Here is a 22,785-nt window from a genome sequence, read left to right on the forward strand (position 1 = left end):
TGCCGTTCCCTCTGCCTGGAACACCTCTCTCCCAGGTAGCTGGACAGTTTCTTCTCAGCGAAAGCGTCACCTTTTAGGAATGCTTTTATTAAGATCCCCTATTACTCTGTATCACACCATCTTGCTTTATTTTCTTCACAGCCCTATTACTACCTGAAAATATTTGTTCCTTGCCTTCAAATACACAGCAACGTAAGCTTTAGTCTACTGTCTTATTCACTGTTTTATTTCCCAGGGCTTAGTACAGTGCTGGGAAGCAACTAAACGGTCAGTAATAAATGTGTACTTAGTGAATGAAGATACTAAAGTCTGAGGAACTTGGCGAGAAGGAAAAGTTCAAAACCTGTAAAAATCAAGCATGGCGCTAGCGCCCCCTGCAGCTGAGGTGGGAAGCAGGCGCTTTAAGGACGACCGCGGGGGCTCGCCCCGGCGGACGCTTTCAGATTACAACTCCCAGGAGCCACGAGGAGCCCCACGGCTTCCTGGGAACCGTGAACCCTGGCCCCGCCCCTTCCGCGGGTCTCCCGCGAAATCTGAGCCGAGAGGCGGAGATCCAATCGGAAGGTTGGCCCAGATCTCGCGAGAGCCAGTGGCGCGAAGGGACCAACCCGCGAAGCTCCGCGGTGCTTTCAACCTAGGTGTCCCAGCTGCTACTTTTCATTCCCGGGGTCTTCTGCCCCCTCCCGGGAGAAGAAGGGAGGCGCAGGTGTGTCTGTCGGCTTCCGGGATCCTTGTGCATTTGGAAGCGGAGCGGCCGGAGCAGCCTGCCGGCAGCCCGTGGGAAGAGGGCTGCCTGGCCGAGGCCAATGCCTGCCGGGCTTCCTCTGCGGTATGAAGACGTCCGAGGAGCCACCGTTAGCTCCCCACTGCCTGTCTGCAGACAAAGCCCCAGCTTCAGCCCGTCTCTCGCCTCAGGCTTCCCCGATGGATAAAAATACGGACCCAGAACTGATGCCACTGACATCCGAAAGGGATGATCCGCCCCCCGCGTCTCCGGATCCCATGGTTGGCTCACCTTTGTCCCGGGAGCTGGAGGAGGGGGACCCAGCTTTTCTCTCCACTTCCCTGGACACAGGGTTTTGCACTCCTGGTGAGTTGAGCCCTGGAATCAAGGAGCAAGAGCTTTCTGAAAATGTGAGCCTTCCTGCAGAGGAGACGAACTGGCCAGATTTGGGGCCCGGAGAAGCCATGGAAGGTGTGTGTGAGGAGCCTGTTCCTGAGGATGAGGGATCCATGTAAGTGGTGACGGCAGTTGACTGAGGGAATCCGAGGACATTGGAAATCTGAGATGCATGGAAGTGTGAGATATATACCTTATCCTCCAGTCCTCAGTCCCAATTCTCCAGACCTATTTCCTCTTTGCTTTGGCGACTCAGGTTTCTTGTCCCCCATCTTCCTTCCAGCACTTGGAGCTACAGCTTCTCCCAGCTACCTCAGTTCCTCAGTGGTTCCTGGTCAGAGTTCAGCGCCCAGCCTGAGAACTTCTTGAAAGGCTGTAAGTGGTAAGGAAAAAGGGGCAGGGAGATAAACACACCTGGATGTTCACCTTCAAATACCTCATTTCTCTGGGAGAAGGATTCACCAGAGGTGGGAGTAGGAGTAAGAATCCCTCTTGGACGGGACTTCACTTTCCCCTAGAATTTTGTCTTCTACCTCCCTTAGGTCTCGGAGGGGCTTTACTCCCTAGACGTAGGCTCAGCCCTAGCCCTACACTTGGAAAATGTCGGTCTGTCTAGCTTTCTAACTTTTGCCTACTCCTAGGGCCCCTGATGGTTCCTGCATCTTGACCAATAGTGCTGATAATATCCTGCGGATTTATAACCTACCCCCAGAGATGTACAATGAAGGGAAACAGCTGGAATATGCAGAAATGGTAAGGATAAGGGCTAAACCAGCCTCTTCACCAGACACTGAACATCTCCATCATGAATTTCCATAGGTAGCATTTTTTACCCTAAATTCTGAAGTCCTTTATTATTTTTTAAAAAAATTGATTTGAGAGAGAAAGAAACATCTGTTTGTTGTTCTACTTAATTATGCATGCAACCTGACTGGGATTGAACCTGCAACCTTGGTGTTGGGAAGATGCTGTACCCAATTGAACTAGGGTATAAAGTCATTTAAAGAGATGTTTGTCTCCTCTTTAGTTAGGAATATGTGTTTTCCATAAGAGTAGTGACAGTACTTAATTGACTTAGAGATTTTTTTATTTTTAAAATTTTATTTTGTTTCTTTTCTTTTCCTTTCTTTTCTTTCTTTTTTTTTTTTTAAGGAAGGGACGGGGAGAGAGAGGTTGAAACATCAAGGATGAAAGAGAATTATTGATTGGCTGCCTTCACAAACCCACAACCCAGGCATGTGCCCTTGACTGGAATCAAACATGGGACCCTCCATTCCACAGGCAGACACTATCCACTGAACCAAACCAGCAAGGGCTAACATTTTATTTTAGTAGTATTTTATTTTTTGTTAATCCTCACTCGAGGATATTTTTCCGTTGATTTTTAGAGAGAGTAGAGGGGGAGAGACAGAGAGAAACATCAATATGTCGATTGGTTGCCTCCCACATGGGGATTGAGCCTGCAACTGAGATATGGGCTCTTGACTGGAATTGAACCTGGGGCCCTGCATACCTGGGGTTGATTGATCATCCCTATCCAAACTAGCTAGACCCAGATTTTTTTTGAGAGTACATTTATTAAAGCTGGGCACAATGAAACAAGGAAGGGCTTAGAATAGAAGAAGCAACAGGAGGGAGCCTAGGCGGGGCTGCTGTGGCTCTGTAGAAATGTTATAAGATAGAAATGGCGCCCTAACCGGTGTGGCTCAGTGGATAGAGCGTTGGCCTGCGAACTGAAGAGTTGCAGTTTCAATTCTGGTCAAGGGCTTATGCCTGGGTTGCAGGCTCGATCCCCAGTAGGGGTCATGCAGGAGGCAGCCAATCAATAATTCTCTCTCATCATTGATATTTCTATCTCTCTCTCTCCCTCTCCCTTCCTCTGTGAAATCAATAAAAATATATTTTAGAAAAAGAAAAAGAAGAAAAAAATGGTTCTAGGCAGGGCTGCCTTGGCTCACTGGAAAGTCAGAGAAAAGGAACCTTGGAGACAGGTTGAACTGCCGCTGCCCATTGCTCCCCTGGTTGCAAGTCTTGTGGGGGAGCTTAGTGTTTAGGACAGAGGTCTTCAAACTATGGCCCGCGGGCCACATGCGGCCCGCAGAGGAGTCTGATCCGGCCCGCCAGGTTTTTTGGGCAGTGAGCGCAGCCGAGGTATTACAGTAGGAATTAGTAGTTCATATAGTCCGGCCCTCCAGCTCTCTGAGGGACCGTGATCTGGCCCCCACTTTAAAAAGTTTGAGGACCCCTGGTTTAGGAGATGCATGCCTGAGAAGGAAGAAAGGTGTGGGCATGCTCCTGAGAGGGAGAGTGCCGACAGGTATTTATTAAGTGATTACCAATATATCAGTTACTGTGTGGTGCTGGGATAAAGTGAATGAGACAGATGAGCTGGTTTGCTTTCTTGTTTGGGAGATAGACACAAACCTGCAAACCAATAAATAATCAAGTTCATTATGAATTATAATAAATGTTATGAAGGAAGTAAACAGAATGAGGAGAGAATAACAAGAAGATACCACGGAGATAAAATCGTCTGGGAGCCCTGGCTGGTTTGGCTCAGTGGATAGAGCGTCAACCTGCGAACTAAAAGGTCCCAGGTTTGATTCCGGTCAAGGGCACATGCCTGGGTTGTGGGCTCCATCCCCAGTGAGGGACTTGGAAGAGGCAGCGGATCCATGAATCTCTCCCATCGTGGATGTTTATATCTCTCTTCTTCCTTCCTCTCTGAAATCAATAAAAATATATTTTAAAAAAATGGACTCCTCTGAAAAGAAAAGGAGACTTGTAAACTGAGAACTGAATGATTATGAGATCAGTCATGTGAAGAGCTGTAGAAAGAACATTCTGGGGAGAGACAGTGATCTTCCAAAAACCAAGAGCTGGGAAAGAAGAACAGAAAAAAGACTAATGTACCTGGACGGAGGCCAGTGAGAGGGGAAGCGTGCTGGTTATGGAGAGATGGCCCGTAGCCACGTTGTCAGATCTTGTCAGTAAGGCGTTTGGAGTTTGTTTGGGAAGCCATGTAGAGTTTTAAAACAGAGGAGTAAAATGATGGCTGAAATTTAGAGAATGGATTGTGGGTGGGCAACAGTGAAATCAGGAAGACTCATTAGGATGCGTTTTTCATGGTCCAGGCAGGAAATGATGTTGCTTGGGCTAGGGCACATGTGTCAAACACAAGGCCCGCGGGCCAAATCCAGCCCGCCAGGCCTTGCAATGTGGCCCGCACCGCGCTGTCATCACTGCACTCCGCTGTCAGTTTATGACATTGTCAGTTTATGACTGTTCAGTAAACCATTCGGCCCGCGATTTAGGCTGGATTTTAGATTTTGGCCCCTTCTCTGATTGAGTTCGACACCCCTAGGCTAGGGTATCAGGAAAGATGGGGAGATGTGGGTGGATTTGAAGTATATTTTGTAGGATTTGGAGGTCGATTGGATGTGGAGGTGCAGGGAAGGAAGCAGTCAAGTGTGGTGTCCAGGTTTTGCTGCCAGATGGATGGTATGATTTACTCAGAGCAGGAAACAGGGATATAAAAAGGTATTGGGACAAGTCAGGAGTTTTTGGGTACATTAAATGTGAAGTGTAAAACTAAGGGGAGAAATTGGGGCTAGGGATATACATTGAGAAGTGGGAGAGCATGTAGATAGTATGTCGTGTCTTGAGAATGGATTCAGTCCCAGAGAGAGTGTAGATGGAGAAGGAGAAGGCTCAGACAGAGCTCTGGGCATCCCAGCAGATGGAGGACGGGTGCGGAAGAAATTACAAAAATGGAGGCAGAGTTATGCCAAATGCTGTTGAAAGTGAGGCAGGTTTAGAGAATAACCCAAGAAGACATTAGTGATCCTGACAGGAGTACTGTCAGAGGAGTGATGGAGGCAGAAGATGATTAGAGTGGGTGGGAAAGGAAAAATAGAAAAATTAGCGTGGTTATGCATCTTTCCCCAGCAAGTAAATTGGTCATCTGAGTTTGTAAAATGAGGATGATGATAATAACACTCACCTCACATAGCTGTGAAAATTAAAAGAATTAAAGTGCTTAAAACAGTGCCTGACCTATAGTAAGCACTAAGTAGTCACTGATATTAGTTGAGTGCAAATATGGAGAATAGTCTGGTTGGGGTTTCTCAGGGAGGAAGGCAAGGGTGTCTTTTAAAAAAATAGATGTTTCTATTGATATTTACTTTTTTAATTAAAAAATATTTTATTGGTTTTTTACAGAGGAAAAAAGAGGGATAGAGAATTAGAAACATCAATGAGAGAGAATCATCAATCAGCTGCCTCTTGCACACCCCCTACTGGGAATGTGTCCACAACCAAGGTACATGCCCTTGACTGGAATCAAACCTGGGTCCTTTCAGTCCACAGGCCGAAGCTCTATCCACTGAGCCAAACCAGTTTCGGCATGTTTTTATTGATATTTAGAGAGAGAGGAAGGGAGAGGGATAGAGAGATAGAAACATAGATACGAGAGAAACAGCAACATTAATCGGCTGCCTCCTGCACACCTACTGGGGATCGATCCCACAATCTAGGCATGTGCCCTGACTGGGAATGGAACCAGTGACCTCTTAGTTTGTGGGTTGATGCTCAACCACTGAGCTACACCAGCCATGATGTAAATATATTGTTGATGAAGCAGATTAATTGTGGTAGAAATGGCAGAGCAAGCGAGCAGGATGGGTTGGAGATGGTAGCCAGAGACTGTGGTGGTGACAAGGCCCAGGACACAATGATGGTGTCAGCTATGGCTGTGGGTGCGGAGGAGGTGAAGGAATGGATATTGGATGATATTGGATGGATGCACCATTCTTTCATTGATTCATTTATTCAACACTGTTTTGTTTTGTTTTTAGTACATTCTATGTACCAGGCCCTGTTTTAGAAGCTGAGGATTAGTCAAACAGAAACAGGCAAAAGTCCCTGTCCTTGTGACACTTATATTCTAGTGTGGGAATAGGCAACTAAAAAAAATAACAAAGTAAAACATATATGTAGTACTTGGGCTAGGGTGGTGTCAAGAGAGATGGAGGGATGTGGATGCATTTGAAGTATATTTTGTACTTGGAGGTCAATTGAATGTGGAGGTGAGGGGAAAAAAGCAGTCAAGGATTATGTCCACGTAATTTTTTTAATTCTCATCAGAAGATTCATTGGTTTTAGAGAGAGAGGAAGGGAGAGAGAGAGAAACTTCAATGAGAGAGAAAAACCTATACTTGCCCAGCCTGTGGATCAAACCCACAACTAGGTAGGTACCCTGACTGGGAATTGAACCCGCAACCTTCGGGTGTATAGGATGACACTCCCACCAACTGAGCTACCCAGCCAGAGCTGACCTTACTATTTAGATGACATTTGAGCAGAGATGTGAAGGAAGGAAGAGAGTGAACCAAGCTGATGTTTTGGGAAAGAATACAATGGGCAGAGAGAATAGCAAGTTCAAAGTCCCAGTGGAAGTGAAAGTCACCAAGAATAACAGGAGTATTTATAGGAAGTGAGACAATAAACCAGGAGATAAAGTCTCAGTGAATGAGGGAAGATGACAAAAAGTGGGGAGCTAGACTGATGGCAAGAACTGGAGAGAAGCTAGAGTTTGGAGCAGTGGAAAGACTTAGAAATTACAGTGGGGAGCACAGTTGACACCCACCTCCTGTCCTGTATTGGGGAGAGAGGGTGAGAATTAAAGAAATTCTTGGTGGTTTCTTTAAAGAAGGAAGGGTATTAAACTCTGGGGATGGTCCTAAATGCTTATCCAGCATGCAGCTCTGTAAGAGCGGAGGCTGCAGGCCTTTGAGTTCTCAGTGCAAAATTTAAGGCATTCCATACCCCGGTTCCTGGAACAGAAACCAGCGGTGCCTCAGGGTTCAGGCTCTGGCCTGTGTGGCACAGTTGGTTGGAACTTCATCTTGTACTCCATAAGGTTTCGGTTTCATTTCCTGGTCAGGGCACATCCCTAGGGTGAAGGTTTGATCCTCAGTTGGGGGTGTGCCAATCAGATTCTCACAATTGATGTTTCTCTCTCTCTCCCTGTCCCTTCCTCTCTGAAATCAATAAAACTATGTTTAAAAAAGTACATATATTTGTGTATCTTGTGATATAGATAGTCCATTTATCTTGAACATTTTTGTGTTTTTATACAATGCTGTTAGCATTGTGGGGGTATCAGTTCTAGCCCAACCTCATTCGTTAGCTATTTCCTTTTAAGGTTTACTCTTTGGAAATGGATAAAGTTTATGTAGGAAGGGAAGCTGCAGAGTATTTTGGGGTATATCCACATACTGCTTCTTCCCAACGTGGTTTCCCACTATCTTTCCTCCCTTCTCTCCCATTTCTAGAACTCTTATTCCCACTCCCCAGCCACTTTCTGAGAACTCTCCCTCCCTGTGGCACTTGCCTGAGGCATTTACTTCCCTCTTTTTTTTAAATTTAAATTTAAATTTTTTAAATTTACTTCCCTCTTGCCTTCTCCAGAGAAGACTGTGCGTCCTGTGTGCCCTACATATTTCACTGGGGGCAGAGGGGAGCCCTCATTCCCAACTACTATATCCAGACAATTGTCCTTTCTCTTGGTAAAAACTTTTCCTTTGAGGCTTCTGCTTTCTGATTCTCCCGCTCACCCTCACCAAGGACATTGGCACCTCATAGCCCTCCCGTGAACCCCACATTCTTCACCATCTTGATGAACTCAGGTATTCAAACCAAAAGCCAGGGTCTCATCCTTTAATGTCCTCCCCCTCCCCCCGCTACATCTAATTAATTACGACATCCCATCAAGTCCACCTAATCTTTCTGATCCATCTACTTCTCTCTATTTCACTGCCTCTACTTTAATTCAAGGTCCTATTATTGTGGGCCTTATGTTACTGAAACAATCTCCTGTCTTCATTTGCTCATTAAAACATTATTTAGCCCGGCCTGCATGGCTCAGTGGTTGAGTGTCGACCTATGAACCAGGAGGTCATGGTTTGATTCCCAGTCAGGACACATGCCTGGGTTTCAGGCTTGATCCTCAGTGTGGGGCCTGCAGGAGGCAGCTGATCAATGATTCTCTCTCATCGTTGATGTTTCTATCTCTGCCTCTCTCTTTCTCTCTGAAATCAATAAAAATATATTTTAAAAAACACACAAAAATACTATTTAGCCCTGGCCAGTGTAGCTCAGTTGGTTGGAGCATCGTCCATGCACCAAAATATTGCAGATTCAATTTCTATTCAGGGCACATATCTAGGTTGCGGGTTTGATTCCCAGTCAGGACATGTATGGGAGGCAACCTATCGATGTTTCTGTTTCACATTGATCTCTCTCTCTCTCTCTCTCTCTCTTTGCTCCTTCCCCTCTCTCTAAAATCAGTAAGCATGTACTCAGGTGAGGATTAAAAAATAAAATATTTAAAATACTAGATGTTGGAGAAACAGTACGAGCAAGACAGACGTGGTTCCTGCCTTCTCAGATAGGTACGGGGCAGAGTGAGCACAGAGGGCTATAGGAACATGGAGCAGGCACCTTGCTCAGCTTGAGGGCTTAGGGAAGGCCTCCCAGGAGAAGAAGCATCTAGGAGACCTGAAGGCTGACTAGGATTCAACCAGAAGCTGGGAGAGGTGAGAGAAGAGTATTACAGACTGAAACATTAGTATGCGTGAAAGCCTGCAGGTTGAGAGTATGGTGAGAACTGAGAGCCAAAATAGTAGGATGTAGGGATTTTTCAGGAGTGAGTACTGAGAGGTGAGCCATGAGTGGTGGATGGGGTAGACACCTGGTAAGGGAAAGCTTTGTAAAGAGGGGGTTATATGAGGGTTATGAAGAGTCATTGAATCATGTTAAGAAGGTGACACTGTACAGAATCCCATTTAACAAGGTCTGTAGGGCCTCGATGTGGCTGTATGTGGAAATGAGAATGGATGGGTAGATTGGAGTGTGAGGGTACAGGGAGGCCTGGAGAACATCTAAAGTTTTGTAGAAATGCTAGCAAGAAGGCAGTGGCTCCTTGAGGAACAAAGGGAAATGGACAGATGCAAGAGAACTCTAGGAGGTGGAATTGGCAAAATATATTGTGCTGGACCAGGAGTGGAAAGGCAGAAAAGAGGAGGAGTCAGAGGAGGAGTCATTCAGGCTGGTGCTGATTTCAGGCTTGAAAATCGGCTGTGGAGCCCAGGAGGGACAGCTGTCTTGAAGGTGGCAGGTGCTGGTCCCTTAGGGACAAATTGAGGGTGAGGTACCTGTGGGAGAGCCAAGTGGAGCTTTCTACCAGGCAGTTGAATATATGGGTTCAGAATAGAGAAGTGAAAACTGAAGTCATAGCTGGATGACATCACTCAAAGTTAAGCAAATAACTAACAAAGGACTGGTCCAGATGATTTAAAGATTTCCTTCAAATCAGTAAGAAAAAGAGAAAAGCCTAGTAGAAAAATGAACAAAAATTATGAAAAGGCATACTTAAATTGCTAATAAACAGATAAGTGTCTCAAAAAACCCCACATAAATAAATGTCTAACCTCAGTAGTATGAAGGAAATGCCAATTTATACCATTTCACAGCCTTCAGACTGAGAAAAATGTAAGGCTGGCAATAGCAGCAGGATGCAGAGCAACAGGCACTCTCATGCAGTCGGTGGAAGAGTGAATTGGGTTGAGCCCTTTGGGGAAAAAATGTGACATTACCTAGCAGAGTTGGCAAAGTACATGCCATTGAGCCCAACAATTTTCCTTGTTAGCAGAAGCTACAGAGAAACCCACCCTCTGTGTACCAGAATGTTAAAAAGCACACTAGCTAAAAAATGGAAAGACATCAGTGTCGATAGGAAAGGAGAGATGAGTGAAGTACTCTACAGCAGTGAAAATGCACGAATTAGCACCAAATGTGTCATCATGGCTAAATCTCACAATCACAACCAGTGTGATATCATTAATATTAAGTTTAAAGGCATGCAGGACAATGCTATACATTGTTTTTTCTTTTAATACATTTTTATTGATTTTAGAGGGGGACAGAGAGAGATAGAAACATCAGTGATTTTATTGATTTCAGAGGGGGACAGAGAGAGAATCATTGATGGGCTGTTTCCTGCATGCCTCCCACTGAGAAGCCTGCAACCCTGGACTGGAATTGAACCTGGGACCCTTCAGTCTGTAGGCAGACACTCTATCCGATGAGCCAAATCAGTTAGGGCTACATTGTTTTTCTTTTGTATAAATATACAGGCAGTCCTCTGGTTACTTCAAACTGGATATAAATCGTTTCATGGTTATGTCACCATCTCCCATTTATTTATTAAAAAAAAAAAAGTTCTGTCATTTCGACATATGTACATATGTGCTTTATGCTTTTTTATTATTTACTTACCACAAGTAAAGGTCAGGAATTGTTATCTTTAAAAAAAAAATTTTTTTTTTCTGTTTCACTTCATTACTGCTGTGTATGTGCTCCATGTGAGTGACATAGATGCTTATATATAATAGGTGGGTTCTGACTTACGGTGAAAATTGTGTACGTCATGCCATAAGAAGGGATCTCCGATGTAACCCAAGGACCTACTGTATTCCTAAAGAAATTCATGAGATTGGCAAATTCAGGATAGTGTTTAACTCTGAGGGAAGGTTTTATTGGGCTGAAATTTTATTTTATTTTATTTTGTTTTTATTTTTTAAATATATTTTATTGATTTTTTACAGAGAGAAAGGGAGAGAGATAGAGAGCTAGAAACGTCGATGAGAGAGAAACATCGACCAGCTGCCTCTTGCACACCCCCTACCAGGGATGTGCTTGCAACCAATGTACATGCCCTTGCCCGGAATCGAACCTGGGACCTTTCAGTCCACAGACCGACGCTCTACCACTGAGCCAAACCGGCTTCGGCAGGGCTGAAATTTTAACTGTTTTGTATATTTTATTTCTTAAGCTGGGTGAAAGAGTTACAGTTTTTTTTTGTGTTTTTTTTTTTAATACTTTGCATATTTGAACTATTTAACTTTTTAATTTTGATTTTTTTTGTTAACCCTCTCCTTAGGATATTTTCCAATGATTAAAAAAAAGTAAATATGTGTTTTTAGCCTAGCCGGTGTGGTTCAGTGATTGAGCATCGACCTATGTTTTTATTGATTTTTAGAGAGAGAGAAAAGGAGAGGCATTGAGAGAGAGACACATCAATGAGAGAGGAACATCATTGGCTAGTTGTTTCTTACACGCCCCGCACTGGGAATTGAGCCAGTAACCCAGGCATGTGTCCTGACCAGGAATTGAACAGCTGATGTGTTGGTTTTTGGGTCAACATCCAACTACTGAACTAGAGACAGAGAGAGAGAGAGAGAGAGAGAGAGAGAGAGAGAGAGAGAGAAACATTGATGTGAGAGAGAGAGAGAAACATTGATGTGAGAGAGACACATTGATTGGTTGCCTCCCAAAAGTGGCCTGGCTTACATGAGCCCAGAACTGAGGCCAGGATCAAGCCTACAACCAAGGTACATGCCCTTGACCAGTATCAAACCGGGTGCCCTTCAGTCCTTGGGTCAGTGCTCTATCCACTGAACTGACTAGGGCTGTTTAATTGTTTAAGGCCTCAAGTGGCACCTAGTAGATGCTTAGTAAATATGCGTATCATTGCCTTAGCTGGTTTGGCTCAGTGGGTAGATTGTCAGCCTGTGGACTGAAAGGTCCCAGTTTTGATGCCCAGGGCATGTACATTGGTTGCAGTTGATCGAGGTTTCTCTCTCATCAATGTTTCTAACTTTCTATCCCTCTCCCTTCCTCTCTATAAAAAAAATCAATAAAATATACATTTTTTAAAAAAAAGAAAAGAACATCGGCCTGTGAACTGATGGGTCCTGGGTTTGATTCCGGTCAAGGGCACATGCCCTGTTGTGGGCTCGATTCCCAGGAGGGGGCATGCAGGAGGCAGCTGATCAATGATTCTTTCTCAACATGGATGTTTCTATCTCTCTCTTCCTCTTTCTTCCTCTCTGAGACCAATAAAAAAAATGAAATATGCATATTATTGGTTGGTTCTTTGTTGGCATGTTATTTATTTTTTCTTCTCTGAGTGTTTAAAAAGCAAAGGATGAATGTGTATGACTTTTGGTGGCCCAAGTCTGACATTAACGTATGAGCTGACCTTTGAATGTTGAGATAAAGCTTCTGTTCTTCATATTGACCCCATCTGCCCTCTCCTGCCTGGTTAAATGATGACACATGGTCTCCCTCTGCCGTAAAGCTGCTGGAGGTCCAAGATGCCTCCCTTCCCTGCCAGTGACCTAGGCATCCCATCTCTGTCCAGGTCCCCGTCCTTCGGATGGTGGAAGGCGACACCATCTATGATTACTGCTGGTATTCTCTGATGTCTTCCAACCAGCCAGACACCTCCTAGTAAGTGAAGTCCTCTGCCTCTGCCTCTGCTACCCCCACCCCCACCCCCCAAACAGTTCCAAGGGGATCCTCTACCGAGAATCAAGGGCTGCCCAGGGATTCTGGGGGGAGGGAGCTCGGTGTGCCCTTCAGGTGTGAGCTCAGGGGGCCGGTCAGTTGGCTTCCCACCCTGGTAGCAGCAGGGCCTCAGTGTCCTTGTTGTTCTCAGCGTGGCCAGCAGCAGCCGGGAGAACCCAATTCACATCTGGGATGCATTCACCGGAGAGCTCCGGGCTTCCTTTCGCGCCTACAACCACCTGGTAGGGACTCCCGCCCAGCCCCGGCTTGTCCTGGCCCAGCTTTCCCGCCGTGAGGACGGGTGACGTGCTTTACGAGGCCTGTTTTCGTCCTCCCAGGATGAGCTGACGGCAGCTCACTCACTCTGCTTCTCCCCGGACGGCTCCCAGCTCTTCTGTGGCTTCAACCGGACCGTGCGTGTCTTTTCCACGGCCCGGCCCGGCCGTGACTGTGAGGTCCGAGCCACGTTTGGTAAGCACCTGTGCTTCTAAGAGAAGAAGCAAGGAAAGGGCACTGCCATGCGCAGAGGGGCCTTGTGTGAGCCAGGGACCACATGTTGGGGTGTGTGTGTGTGTGTGTGTGCCACATCCTCCTCCGTGCAGCCCTGGCAGGCAGGAGTGCATGGTGGGCAGAGGAGAAAACACTCGGAGGCATGAAACTTTCCCGAGGTCAAACCGGTGAGCAAAGAGCTCGTTCGCTCTGAGCCCAGTTCCTGTTGGCTGTGTACCCTTTGGTCTCCACAATCTTGGCATCGCTAGGATATTGGAGGTGAAGCTGACTCTATTTTACTACAAGCCTTCAGCTTTCCATTCCTTTCAGGAAAAACAGATCTGAGAGGAAGGAAGTAGGTCTCAGGCATTTAGGTCCTTTGTGGGGGTTGGGGGGGATAGGAGGATCTTGTGGCAGATGGGGTGGGGGAGATACTGAGTTCTGGCGCAAGAGCTGTGGGACAGGGACAGAGGTGCGCCTCTGATGAGCCCGGTTAATGTCAGGTGCCCTGCTCGCTCCCCCACTCTGTCCCTTCCCTCTAGCAAAAAAGCAGGGCCAGAGCGGCATCATCTCCTGCATAGCCTTCAACCCGGCCCAGCCCCTCTACGCCTGTGGGTCCTATGGCTGCTCCCTGGGCCTGTATGCCTCGGACGATGGCTCCCTTCTCGCCTTGCTGGGAGGGCACCGAGGGGGCATCACCCACCTCTGCTTTCACCCGGATGGCAACCGCTTCTTCTCAGGAGCCCGCAAGGTAGGCGTCATGTGCTGAGCTCCCAAAGGGCAGTAGGCAGGAGTGGGGATGTAGCCTATGTTGGGGGTAGACATGAGAAAAAAATCACCGCAAGCTAAAGGAGTGCCTGTACAGCTGAGGGAAGCAGAGGTGGTGGTCTCCAGGCCCCTGTCCTATGTCTTCAGGATGCTGAGCTTCTGTGCTGGGACCTCCGGCAGCCTGGTCATCCACTGTGGTCCCTGAGTCGTGAGGTGACCACCAACCAGCGCATCTACTTTGATCTGGACCCGTGAGTGGCCGTGGGTCCTTCCTTCCCAGGGCTCTGGTGCCCCCTGCAGCCCAGATTCGAACCCCCGGGTGTGAGGGGTTCCTGGGCCGGGACGACGACTCCGTGCCAGCGAGCCTCCGCTCTCTCCCCAGGACCGGGCAGTTCCTGGTGAGCGGCAGCACGAGCGGGGCTGTGTCTGTGTGGGACACTGGCGAGGCCGGGCACGAGAGGAAGCCGGAGCCGGTGCTGAGCTTTCTGCCTCAGAGGGACTGCACCAACGGAGTGAGGTCACACCACAGAGCGTGGGGCTCGGGCGGGGAGGGGAATGAAGTGCAGAGGGAGCCAGCATCCATCCTCTCTGAGGGTGCTGACAGACGCCGCCTGTCTCTCCCTCCAGCCTGCACCCTAGCCTGCCGCTGCTGGCCACGGCCTCCGGTCAGCGTGTGTTTCCGGAGCCCACGGACAGTGGGGACGAGGGGGAGCAGGAGGCGGACCTTCCCCTGCTCTCCATGCGCCACGCCCACCTTGAGTGTCAGCTTCAGCTCTGGTGGTGTGGGGGGGGCCCAGACCCCGGTCTCCCTGATGCTCAGCAGGGGGAGAAGGAACAGGGGGGCACAAACAGTGGTGGGGATGAGTTTCTATAAAAAGGTTTTCTATGATACCAGAGTCTCTGTGTCTGTTTGGGAAGGCAAATGATGGAGAGAAGGTTGCGGGCGGTGGGAGAGGTGGGGGGGTCGGGGGTGTACGGGGGTGTGGGGGGTGTGCCCATTAGTGGGCTCCCTAGTCCAGCAGCAGTGGGGATTGGCATATTGTTCCTAAAACCAGGGTTGAGAGGTGGTACTAGGCAGGAGCCAATGGGACTACTGAGCTCAGCGTGAAGTCAAGTAGTGGGGGTGGGGCTTCATGCCATTGACTGGTTGGTTGCTAGGCAACTTGATAAACGGAAGAGGGGGGAACCTGTTTGAAATCTCACTCCCAAGGTGGGGTGGCAGGGGTCACAGTGAGCGTGGCGGAGCAGGAGTGGCAGGAGCTGTGTGTCAGACTGCTGGGCGTGACTATGTGAGACTGTGCAGATGGTGACAGACAAGACACCCGCTCTCTCTTGCTCAACACTAGTTACCCTCCTCCAGCAGCAGAGGGACCATCACTCAGCGCTGGGAGAGGGGAGCAGAAGCACCCCCACCCCCTCCCCTGGGCTCCCCCAGGAGGCCCTGTCTCAGTAGCCAGAGTCAAGGACACATGAGAAGAGTAAAGGTGCTCAGAGACACACACGTCACATCTGTATTTCCGTTAGATGCAGGACAAGGGTGAGCGTCTCTCATTCAGCAGTTGTTACTGGTGTTTCTCCATTTATCTGCTCTGTCTTTGAGGGGGGGCAGTATGTTATTTCAAGCAGCAGCTTGCTCCCCCTTTTATCCCCCGCTTCATCCCCCCGACGCCCACCCCAACACACACACCTTGACAAACACTGAATTGGGGAGCTGTGAAGGGTTACTGTCAGCAGGAATCTGAAGAGACTGTCAGTAGGGGGGTTGATTTGGACCTCAAAATCAAAGGGAAGGGACTGAAGGCCTGTAACAGCTCGAAAGGGGAGAGGAATGCCACCTCTGCCCAGAGGTGCTGAAAGCTAGGGTTCTTGCACACAAGCAGGCAGCCCCCTCCCTTCCCCCAGGATAATTGGAAACAGCCTTCCAGCTGAATGCGAGTTTGGGGCTGTCTGTACTCCCTTTCCTCTCCCAGCCTGTGTCTCCCCATAGCCATCCAAGAAGGGCCCAGGTTTACCCCCTAATCTCCTGCTTTTCACCAACCCCTGGATAGCAGTAAAGGGCACAGGAGGCTGTGACAACAGGACCCCAGGGGTAAAAAGACCCCTCGGTACCCCTTTCTCTTTCAGCAACTTGGGTTTGGTTCCTAGACACCCTGTGACCTTGGGCTAGTCCCAGGGCCTCCCTGAGCCTCAGTTTCCTCATCACTGCAATGGGGCTCCTTTATTTAGCTCTGCCCGCCCACCGCACACAGGTGGTCGCCATGATCGCTCAGCCCCTAGGTTAAGGTTATCGCCCTTCTCCCCGGCCTCCCGGGGGCGGCGGTGGTGTTTGGGATGCGGGAGGCGGCGGCTGCGGGAGCGACAGGGGCTGGGTTCCCGGGGTGGAGAAGGCGAGAGCCTTTCCGAATCTGAGAGATGAAGATCCCTAGCGCTCCGGAGGGGAGATGGGCAAGAAACTGAGCCAGAGACCGGAGTCGTCAACACAAAGGGGGCGTGAGAGCCCGCGCCGGGGAGCGGGGAGCGCGGCGGCGGGAGGTGCGCGGCCGCGGGAGGTGTGGGGGCGTGGGCTGCGGGAGCCTGCCGCCCGCTCCGCCGCGAGCTCCAGCTCCGGCTTTTCCCTCCGCCACCCTCTCCCCCTCCCCGTCTCTCCTTTAACTCCCCCTCCCGGGCTCAGGACTGGTTTCCTCCCTTAGCCCGCTGCCCTCAATCCCGGCGAGGCTGGGGCTCCGGCTCGGCGCCCCCTTCCTCGCTCCCTCGTCCGACGCCCCATGCCGCCGCCGCCGGGCGTCCGGCTCCCGCAGTCCCCGACTTAGGCCCGCTCTCCCACCCCGGGGTGCTGGCGCCTGGGCTGGGCGCGGGGAGCTCGCAGACCGCCCCTGGAAGGGCTCCGGAGGGCTGAGCGCCCCGGAGCCGGGCGCGGGCAGAGCAGGACGCGGGTCCGCGTGGGAGCGGGGGTGTCGGCCGCCCGGGGGGTCGGGGCAGAATAGCCTGGACAGCGAAGGCAGTCACCCCAGGGGGTGATCGACTTTGGGGGAGTTGGTGCCCCGCCCCCAGGCCTTGGCGGGGTCATGGGGGCCCCCCATTCTAGGCCGGGGGGCGTGCGAGTCGGGGCCCTGCTGCTGCTCGGTTTTTGGGGGCTGGTGTCTGGGCTCAGCCTGGAGCCCGTCTACTGGAATTCGGCGAATAAGAGGTGAGCGACCCGGGCTGGGGAGACCCTAGCCCTTCCCAGCAGGGAGTGTGGGAGCCTGGGGGACCTGGGAGCTGAATCCCCTGAGCTGGGAGGGCCCTGGAGGGAGGGTGCCGGCGCCCTGCTGGAAGCTGATGGTGACTGGACGGATGGTCTTAGGAGCCAGCCTCCCGGTGGCACACGGAGCTGGAGGTGTGTGTGGTGATATCCAGGTACTGGGAGTTTGAGAGACCCCAAGGGCAAAGATCGGAAAGTTCCCGGGGAGCCGGGCGGGCAGTGGAGTGGTGGTGTGGGTTTGTGGGAGCCTTGCCTGGTGTCGGAGGCTGGACTTGGCGGGAGCCTGGTTAGTGTCAGCTCTCAGGAGAGCCGCTGAGTAGGTGCTGCTGAAGCGTTGAAGGGAAAGGCAGGGTGCCTCCCGCCCCAGAAAGGACTCCAGTGGAGATGGGAGGGAAGGGGGCTCAGTGTGGGGACAACTCCCCAGGGCTTGTTGGCTCTCTTCACACAATCGGGCTCCCGACTCTTGCCCCCAGCCAGGCGGACAGTAGCCCTGGGTGGAACAGTGTCCCCGCCGATGCTATTCCTGCGCTCTGGCTTCTGGACTTCCTTCTGAAAGAAGCCGGGAGGCCCCCCTGGCATCTGAAGTCCCCAGGACTCCATGGCTCCCTCCCCCATCTTTGCTGCAAACTCTCCCATTAGATCTCCGTGGCAAGGCAGGCTTGCTTCGCTCTGGAGAAAGGCCAGGGGTCAGATGAAACTTCAAGCCACACTGGGGAGAACCCTGGGAGGTCATCTGGGTCTCTTGCCTCCTTGCAAACCTCTCTCCCCATCAGCAAAGGAGTTGTGTGTTTTGGAAAAAATCCCCGGGGGGAGGCTGCATGAGGCCCTGGGAAGAGGGTGGACTTTGGAGCACTTCAGATCTTAATGGGTGAGCTGTGTGGCCTTGGGCACACGCCTTAACCTCTCTGGGTTTGTGTCCCCAGTCCTCACAGCTCGTAGAGGATCAGAGGTGAGGTGTTGGAACATACATACATACTCACTAGGATTATTGGTCTTTCTCTCTACTTCATTCACAGCCTCCCACATCTCACCGTTCTGGCCTCCCTCCCATTTCTTTGGGTATAATCTCAACTGTCCTTTCTCTCTCTCTGATATGAGAGAATCTGGATGATGCTCAATGGAGCTAACAACTTGAGCTAACCCGGCCAGGGCTCTCAACTGTCTTTTCCTTACCCAGCCCCGTACCTGTCAACTCCCAGGTGCATTTTATCTGCTTCGGCTTGAAGACATTAGGCTTATTCTAATAGAGTTGAGGAAAGGGAATCGGGGTGTTTGGGAGGCTCTTTGGGGTGTCGGGTGGTCAGATACAGAGCAGCAGTCCCCTGGGGTCCAGTTCTGAGACCTGTCTGCCATCCGTGAAGAGGGAAGGGCTGCAGGCCGGCGAGGAGTGGCTGTGCTGGGCCGATGGGTGCCTGAGCGGAGGGAGATGTGGGCTTGTGTCGGTGGTGGTTAGAAAAGGCAACTCCTTCCTTTCCAAAGCAATGGGGCAACTTTCCCTGGGAAGTCGGAGACCTGAGGGAAGAGAGGTGCCGAGCAAGGCAATGTGGGGGAGCTGGCCCCCAGACCCTGGTCCCCATTTGCCCCATTCAGGATCATTGCCAGGCCAGGCGTTTGCCTCCTGCCACATTGCCTGGCAAACTTGGGACCCTAGTCTTAGTCACTCTCTTTCCCCCTCCCCCTTTCTGCTCTGAAACCCTGAAATTCGGTTGTGGCTTGGGGGAGGGGAGGCTCTGCCCCCATGGTTGACTGCCATAGAATAGTGAAGTCACCTGGGAGGGGTGGGCTGTGTGGTTCCAGAGAGGCCAGCTCCTTGGTAACTGGCATCCTGTTGCCAGGGCAACAGAGCTGGTGATGAAGGGATAGATGGTAGTGTGTGTGTGGTGAGGGCAGGCTGAAGAGTGCAATTGGGCAACCAAGGGGGCAGGAGACCTCTGAGCCTGGCTTCCTGCTGCTTCCAGCGTGAGCTGACGGAGCCCTTAGTGCCTGCTCTCTCGGAACGGACTTCCTAGTCAGACAAAGGCTGACCTGCAGGGATGTGGGATGAGGGAGGCGAAGCTCTGGGGCCAGACCTCTGACACCTCTCCCCCTTGTCCGCCTCAACCTCCTCCCCATAGGTTCCAGGCAGAGGGTGGTTATGTGCTCTACCCTCAGATTGGGGACCGGCTAGACCTGCTTTGCCCCCGGGCCCGGCCTCCCGGCCCCCACTCCTCTCCTAATTATGAGTTCTACAAGCTGTATCTGGTAGGGGGTGCCCAGGGCCGACGCTGTGAGGCACCCCCTGCCCCAAACCTCCTTCTCACTTGTGACCGGCCAGACCTGGATCTCCGCTTCACCATCAAGTTCCAGGAGTATAGCCCTAACCTCTGGGGCCACGAGTTCCGCTCGCACCATGATTACTACATAATTGGTACTGCTGGGCAGAGGGCAGGGCTGAGTGGGGAGGTGCTCCTGGGAGGGAGGGCAGATGAGGGAGAGGACCACCGGAGCCGAGAGCGACCCCTGATGCCCTGGGGTGGTGTTGGGGCCAGGGCATGGAGCAAGATTGAGGCCAGACTCTCGTGTGCCAACCTGTCCCTGTGGGTCTTCTCTCCCAGCCACGTCCGACGGGACCCGGGAAGGTCTGGAGAGCCTGCAGGGCGGCGTGTGCCTTACCAGAGGCATGAAGGTTCTCCTCCGAGTGGGACAGAGTGAGTGGGGCTGGGGCGCCTCCGAGGAGCTGAGGGAGGTGGGGGCAGTCCCGTCACGGTCAGCACCCCTTTCTCTTTGGCCTTTGCTATTGCCAGGTCCCCGAGGAGGGGCTGCCCCTCGAAAGCCTGTGTCTGAAATGCCGGTGGAAAGAGACCGAGGGGCAGCCCACAGCCTGCAGCCAGGGAAGGAGAACGTGCCAGGTAGGAACGAGGGGTCCGGCTCCTCCCTTCCCCAGCCTTCTCTGCTCTTGGATCCCAGCTGCCTTGCCTTCGCCCTCTCCCTCCTTCTTTAGATTTTTTTTTGGGGGGTGGTGGTGGAAGAGGGGAAGAGAGGATGGAGGGTGAGAAGGGAATGGAAGCCAAATGAGGAAAAGACTCAATTAGAACTAATTAGCCAAGTCAGCGCTTCAATCAGGGCTGTCAGAGAAGCGGGGAGGACTCTGGCACAGAGCGGAAGGGCTGGACACACCTGGATTCGGAGCTGGGCTTGGAGGGGTGGCGGGGACTTGGGGTCCCCAAGGGGCCTGTGCACTGGGAGCCCACGGGGCCCCCCAAGGCTGGCTGCCAGATGCCCAGGTGGCTCCTTCAGCCCCTTCCCCTCTTTCCTCCTTCACCCCTTCCCTGCCAGGTGACCCCACCAGCAATGCAACTTCCCGGGGTGCTGAAGGCCCCCTGCCCCCTCCCAGCATGCCCGCAGTGGCCGGGGCAGCAGGGGGGCTGGCGCTGCTCTTGCTGGGCGTGGCAGGGGCTGGGGGTGCCATGTGTTGGCGGAGACGGCGGGCCAAGCCTTCGGAGAGTCGCCACCCCGGTCCTGGCTCCTTTGGGAGGGGAGGGTCTCTGGGCCTGGGGGGTGGAGGTGGGATGGGACCTAGGGAGGCTGAGCCCGGGGAACTGGGGATAGCTCTCCGGGGCAGTGGGGCTGCAGACGCCCCCTTCTGTCCCCATTACGAGAAGGTGAGTGGTGACTATGGGCATCCTGTGTACATCGTGCAGGACGGGCCCCCCCAGAGCCCTCCGAACATCTACTACAAGGTATGAGGGCTCCGCCCACCTGCTCTCCCGGATCCAGCCCTCCTTGCGGTGCTCCTCCGTGTAATTCATGGTTGGAGGGACACCTCTGGCATCTCCTTGGCCCCCTTTGCCCCACCAGCCTCTTTATTCCTCCTGGCTGTTGCCCTCTCCTCTACTTGTAGGATTCCTTAAGGTTTTCACCGAATCACTTCCTGCCCTGTGGTTGGCCACGTGTGCCCCTCTCTGTCTGTGGTCCCGTGTCCTGTTCCCTTGGGAAGGAGGCAGAGACTCGGCCACCTCTTCTGATGGCCCAGGGATCCTTGCTCCCCATACCCGCTGAGAGCTGGGGCGGGAACAGTCTGCCTTCGCTGGGCACCTCTTTCTGCCTCTCTTCTCTTCTCTTCTCTTCTCTTCTCTTCTCTTCTCTTCTCTTCTCTTCTCTTCTCTTCTCTTCTCTTCTCTTCTCTTCTCTTCTCTTCTCTTCTCTTCTCTTCTCTTCTCTTCTCTCTCTCTCTCCTGTCTCTAGGTCTGTTCCTCTTCCCTAGCATTCCCCTCCCTACATCACCTTGCACCCTCTTGGCTTCTTATCCTGTGCCTCTCCCATCCCCTAGGTGGGGGCATCAAAGCTTTTCTCCCCTCAGCTCCCTCTCCTGACCTTTTGTCAACCACTCCCCTCAATCTGCCAAAAACGGGGGCCTTATGGGGGAAGCTCTGGCAGCCCACCCCCGCTCAGGGCATGGGCAGCGGGGCTCCGTCTCTGCCCTGCCCCAGGCCTCTGCATACTCGCTCCAGCCGTTTGGGGTGGGTGGGTTATGACAGCTGCGACGAGAAGTATCCCGTTCGTCCAGTGGCCAATGACAAGACACGAACTGGTTGGGACACATGATGGACTTGGTCCGATGCCGAATGGGTCACTTGGGACAGGAAGTGATTTGCTCCAGACAAGAAGCGGCCAGGCCTGGACAGAAGGGGCCTGGCGAAGTGGCAAAAGCAGTGCAGCAGGAACTGGAAGTGCCTTCATCTGGCTGGAACTCAAGTGGCTTAGTCTGGGGGTGGAGGGGAGGGAGGTGGATGGCCCTTACTCTGTGGAGAAGGGGAGCAGGACAGTCCTTACTGCGGAGGACTTTCCTGGTATTCAGTGGCCCGTCCCAGGACCTCCCTTCCTGTGTTCTCTGTGCTACTTCTAAGATGCCTGCCGTCTGCGGTGGTAGGCCCAGTGTCTTCTTCCCTTTCCACATTTCAGTATAATCTCTGTCACTCAACAGGACTACCCCAAGAACCCCTGTGTTGTCCCCCAATAGCCCAGATGGCTGTCTTGTTCATCACATCCTCCATTTCCTACTCTCTTCGGACTCCACACAGCTCCCTTCTTAGTGACCAGAATGGTGGCCTACTGACTGGTCTAGCTGACGGTGGCACTTAGCAACTGCCGCTGTTCCATAGTGACCAGCTTATACCTCTTCCTGCCCCCCAGTACACAAGTGGGTGTTCCCTCAGTTTCCTCCCAGCTCAGTATGAGACCAGAGCTGCCCTCGGGCACCAAGTCCGCCGCCACCTCCATCACCAGCCAACGTGGTTGCTTTGTCCACCGGATGTCAAGTCATCGCTCTGCTGTAGTTCCCGGCTCCTTCCTGATTTTTCTAATTGCTCCATCCAGGGAACAGGAAGTTGCTGTTGCCATGTGGGAGGTGGCGGGGTATGGCTGTCATCTCAATAGTTTTATTGTAAAAGGGAAATTTGAACAACAAAAACAAAAACAAACAAAAAAAAGAATAAAAAACTTCAAAAGTTAACGAGGAGGCTGGAAATGACTGGATGTGAATTGGAATGGAGAACTGGTGGTTAGAGTGGCTTTCAGGCCTAGGGTTGGATCTCATAAAACCAAGGGGGAGGGTAGGGAGAGGGTTGGGTTGGAGGGGTGAGGTGGACAGTGTCTGGGGAGGGGAGAATGGGCTGGGTGAGAAGGTTGAGGCAGGCAGCCACTGAGGGAAGGGAAGTGAGCTTGTGGGAGTGTGGGGGGTGGTGTGGGGAGTGTGGGGGGTGGTGTGGGGAGTGTG

At 51.7% G+C, this 22,785-nt stretch overlaps 2 protein-coding genes across 2 annotated transcripts; both read left to right on the forward strand.

Annotated features, from left to right (window-relative positions):
- Positions 1-12: 12 nt before the first annotated feature.
- WRAP53 (WD repeat containing antisense to TP53) lies at positions 13-14,678 on the forward strand. Its single transcript, XM_084863848.1, has 10 exons — positions 13-1,235; positions 1,404-1,502; positions 1,762-1,873; positions 12,387-12,475; positions 12,684-12,774; positions 12,871-13,003; positions 13,564-13,772; positions 13,937-14,040; positions 14,172-14,306; positions 14,417-14,678. Exons 1-10 carry the CDS (start codon positions 832-834, stop codon positions 14,661-14,663), a joined length of 1,623 nt encoding a protein of 540 aa, XP_084719974.1. The 5' UTR covers positions 13-831; the 3' UTR covers positions 14,664-14,678.
- Positions 14,679-16,153: 1,475 nt separating this feature from the next.
- Positions 16,154-22,521, forward strand: EFNB3 (ephrin B3). The gene is made up of 5 exons (XM_084862704.1): positions 16,154-16,976; positions 19,145-19,437; positions 19,625-19,717; positions 19,814-19,918; positions 20,346-22,521. The coding sequence occupies exons 1-5, from the start codon at positions 16,855-16,857 to the stop codon at positions 20,753-20,755; spliced, it is 1,023 nt and encodes a 340-aa protein (XP_084718830.1). The 5' UTR covers positions 16,154-16,854; the 3' UTR covers positions 20,756-22,521.
- The last annotated feature ends 264 nt before the right edge of the window (positions 22,522-22,785 follow it).

The sequence above is a fragment of the Pipistrellus hanaki genome (assembly GCF_964339955.1).
Source record: "Pipistrellus hanaki genome assembly, chromosome: 16".
Classification (NCBI taxonomy): domain Eukaryota; kingdom Metazoa; phylum Chordata; class Mammalia; order Chiroptera; family Vespertilionidae; genus Pipistrellus; species Pipistrellus hanaki.

What these genes read in the sequence shown, in the direction of transcription:
- WRAP53 (XM_084863848.1), top strand. Translation starts at nt 832, where the DNA reads ATGAAGACGTCCGAGGAGCCACCGTTAGCTCCCCACTGCCTGTCTGCA. An exon ending in TTCTTGAAAGGCTGTAAGTG is followed by an intron (nt 1,503 to 1,761) that starts GTAAGGAAAAAG and finishes GCCTACTCCTAG; the next exon opens with GGCCCCTGATGGTTCCTGCA. An exon ending in TCTTCTCAGGAGCCCGCAAG is followed by an intron (nt 13,773 to 13,936) that starts GTAGGCGTCATG and finishes CTATGTCTTCAG; the next exon opens with GATGCTGAGCTTCTGTGCTG.
- EFNB3 (XM_084862704.1), top strand. Translation starts at nt 16,855, where the DNA reads ATGGGGGCCCCCCATTCTAGGCCGGGGGGCGTGCGAGTCGGGGCCCTG. An exon ending in TGGAATTCGGCGAATAAGAG is followed by an intron (nt 16,977 to 19,144) that starts GTGAGCGACCCG and finishes TCCTCCCCATAG; the next exon opens with GTTCCAGGCAGAGGGTGGTT. An exon ending in CCATGATTACTACATAATTG is followed by an intron (nt 19,438 to 19,624) that starts GTACTGCTGGGC and finishes CTTCTCTCCCAG; the next exon opens with CCACGTCCGACGGGACCCGG.